Genomic DNA, 3682 nt, shown 5'->3' with positions numbered 1-3682 from the left:
TGAGAGTACTGCTTTTGGTGCTTCCTTTTATTGTTATATATACATCTTTTTATCTATATATATATAAAACACTCATTAAGTTTTTTTTTTTAATTTCTATTAAAAAATATTATTATATTTATTAAATTCTTAAACTTAGAAGGTCAAACATAGACTACAATTTCAATTTTCATTTTGGCTTGAGGCTTCATTTATTTATTTTTCAAAAATAATAAATAAAGCTTAAAAAAAATGAGAATAGGACTGAAAGAAGTTTTTCTTAATGTCTTGAATTCAAACCCCGCTAGACCAAATCTAAATTTATGTATTTATCTTTTTATTGAAAATAACCTATATTGCCACAATGGATTCTCATATTGTATGCTCTAATCTTGTTCTAGATTTCATGTACTAAACATTAATTCTCAACTTCTAAGATCTTCTTTCTATTAAGTATGATGGTTTATTGTTATCGAAATTATTTTAAAATTTTGTTTCTTTCATAGAGAAAATATGGGATCCAAAAACCATAAATGAAGGTATTTTCTTACTATTTTTTTCCTTCTCCACTTGAATAGTCTTTTTTATCATTTCTCTCCTTAATAATGATGAATTTTTAAAATATGTGGAAGATTATATTGATTTTAGAACATGTAAGGTACTTTTGATTTGCAAATAAGACACTTATTTGACAATTATTTTAAAGAATAGCTTTTTGCTTTTCAAATATATATATATATATATACCTTTTTAAGTTAAAAAAATATGTTTTAAAAAAGGATGTTATTCTTAAGTTCACATCTTCATTTTACCTTTTTACCCTCATTTACCTTAATTTCCTCCACGATCTACCTCTATTGTTATTCGACCATCTTTACCTTAATCATAATTTATGAGAATAAATATATTAATTTGATGATTTAAAATGAATTTTAAGTTAATTTTATCAAATAACCCCTATTCTTAAAAATAAGAATTAGGTAATAAGTTTTAAATTAATAATTTTAGTATGATTTAACTTAAAATCAACTTAAATAATAAGTAATGAGTATTAAGTTTTACAAAAACACCATCGTAAATAAAGATATATATATATAATCGCATAATTTTTTTTTTCTAAAAATTTTTGTATGATAATTCTTATATTTCAAAAAAGTGCCCAAAAATTCAAACCGCCAATTAATGTTTCTAATTTTCAATATATTCATACTAGAATAATAATCTTTATACAAATGTGCCTAATTCCATGGAAATCTCGCTTCTGGCAATATAAAATGCTCCATCATGATATCATATTCCTTTTTCTTTGTTTCTAACTAATAAGAAGACACAATATATAGTGTAGACTCTAGCAATACATTAGAAAATGAAACAACAATGAAAAAAGAGGGTGATTCATGGATCATATGGACTATGATCCACCTTCCCATATTACACTATCCATTGTTCTACCATTCACTGAACTCAACTCACCTGCAATAAATTAAAACACACCTCATTAGATTTCTGAATATATCATTAGTTAAGACTTAAAGAGGGTGTTGGCTAAATTAACATAATGGCTTAACAACTTAATTTAAGTCATTCAGTCAATTAAATATGTTTGATAAAATAATTTAATATTATAAGTTAAAGTTAAAGTATTAAATCAAAATAGTTAACTTATTCTTAATCTCAAACTCTTTTTCTTTTATGTGCCTTAACAAAAATCACAGTATATTTTAAAATTATAATTCCATATCCATAACTCATTTTTTGTAATAGATATTTTATGTATTCACGAGACTTTAAATATGGATGTTTTATAAATAAATTGATTGCTTAAAATTAATAAAAATAAATATAAGTTAAAATTAATTAGATAAGTATCAGTTAAAAGTAACGAAGGTAAATATATTGTTTTACCAAAGAACCTTAATACTTAAAGTAAAAGATAAATAATAAATTTTAAGATGATAACTTAAATAACAATTCAACTTAAAATCAACTTAAGTTATTAAGTAAATAAGTATTAAATTTTACCAGACCCGTTAAGTGTACAAGAAAATCAAACTTATCTTTGATTTGAAATCATCAATATGATTTAACCTACATTCCAACAATTGTACCTATGAGAAACAAATTTGCCTAGCTTCTTCTCACTTAATATGGCTGACTTGACTCATTAAAGTTGTGGGAATTGTAGTAGAAATTCTAGAATCATAGAAAACTTGATGAAAAATTATGGAAAAAAAGGATAAAGCCATGCAATTTTAGAATTGTGGATGTTAATAGAAATTTTTGTAGCCGCCTCTATCTTCCTATCTTTTGATTGTTCCTTATACGCCCCACGTTGGCCCCCCTATCATATTTTCTTATATGTCTATAAAACAAATGTCATCAATCAATTCTGAATTCTATATGAGAAATTTACATGTAAGATTCTCAGCCCAAAAAAATATAATAATAATAATAATTTTAAAAAAAAAAAAAAAAAAAACTGCCTTTTCCACGATTTGATTTGGTTGCGAAGAAATTAAGAAAGGTATTGACTAGATTTCCGAAGAAAAAATAATACCTTTTTGCCAGGGAAATTGGATGGCAACGTACCTGGAAAGCAGTATTGCTGTGTGAAGCCATTGGTGGAGTGTTGCTGGGGCACCACAAGTACTGCAGAAGCGGCATCTCTTTCTGCCCTTACTTCCTCTTGGATTTGGACCTGCCTTGGATAACCATAAGCACTAATCGAATCTAACTTCGAATTCCGATTATTGTTCACGTAATTCAATCCATTATTCCGGCAGCCACTGGCGCCAGCAGCGGCGGTGTTCATCCCATTACTAGATCTGTTCCACCCGATCAACTCCGATGCCCTTGCGTAAGCCTCTTGCAACTGTTGATTTTGGTTTTTGTAAAACTTAAGCTCTTCTACCACCTTCTTAAACTCCCCATACGAACCCAACACAGGATTCGTTTGCCTGCAAAACGCTTCCCACACAAGCGAATCAGCCGCCCTCCTCCGCTCGTCTTCGCTCTCAATACTCCGTAATATCTTTATAACATTACTCATCCCGTACACCTTGTGTACCGCCTGGAATTCTCGGGTTTTACTCGCAGGGAAGTAGGGAGACAAGGCGCAGTTTTCGTCGCACCTCTTCCTCTGATGCTTGCATGCTGCGCATGCTGCTGGACTGCCATTGCCCCTCTGCATTCTACAATATCAAATAAACTAAACCCGACCCCCCACGAAAAGTTTCGAAATTGTTTTATTTTTGAAAGCAAGATATTGCATAGAAAGATTCACAAAAATTAACAAGAATTAAACCATTTTAGGAAACGGAAACAAAAGAAGTATTGCAAGTAACAGACATACCTTGTATATGTATAGTAGTTTGATAAGAATGGAAAGAGAATGAATTGTGAGTATATAAACAACACAAGTTATTTCAAGTGAAAGATGATGGAGATGGAGATAGTGTTTGTATAGAGACCATGAAAAGATGGCCACTGTCAAAAAACAATGGATCTTTCAGTGGGGTTGATTAGGGTTTAGGTTGCTCACAGGAAGAATAAGACATCCAAGTCATAACTACTGCCACCGGATTGGGCTTTAATATCACATAATCTAGTCTACTATGGAAACACTATTATAATCTTACGTGATGTGCCTTCCACGCGCCTCTCGGACTCGTGGAGGTTTCTGATTGGTCGGTGTACATCACGC

The 3682-nt window shown here is 30.2% G+C and overlaps 1 protein-coding gene across 1 annotated transcript; it reads right to left on the bottom strand.

Moving 5' to 3' along the window:
- Positions 1 to 1246: 1246 nt before the first annotated feature.
- LOC117927344 (LOB domain-containing protein 2-like) lies at positions 1247 to 3242 on the bottom strand. Its single transcript, XM_034846832.1, has 2 exons — positions 2569 to 3242; positions 1247 to 1452 (listed from the first exon to the last, which is right to left on the bottom strand). The coding sequence occupies exons 1-2, from the start codon at positions 3167 to 3169 to the stop codon at positions 1391 to 1393; spliced, it is 663 nt and encodes a 220-aa protein (XP_034702723.1). The 5' UTR covers positions 3170 to 3242; the 3' UTR covers positions 1247 to 1390.
- Between the last annotated feature and the right edge of the window lie 440 nt (positions 3243 to 3682).

Source organism: Vitis riparia, chromosome 12 (assembly GCF_004353265.1).
Source record: "Vitis riparia cultivar Riparia Gloire de Montpellier isolate 1030 chromosome 12, EGFV_Vit.rip_1.0, whole genome shotgun sequence".
In the NCBI taxonomy this organism is placed as follows: Eukaryota; Viridiplantae; Streptophyta; class Magnoliopsida; order Vitales; family Vitaceae; genus Vitis; species Vitis riparia.
This window is presented reverse-complemented; position numbering and strand designations above follow the sequence as displayed.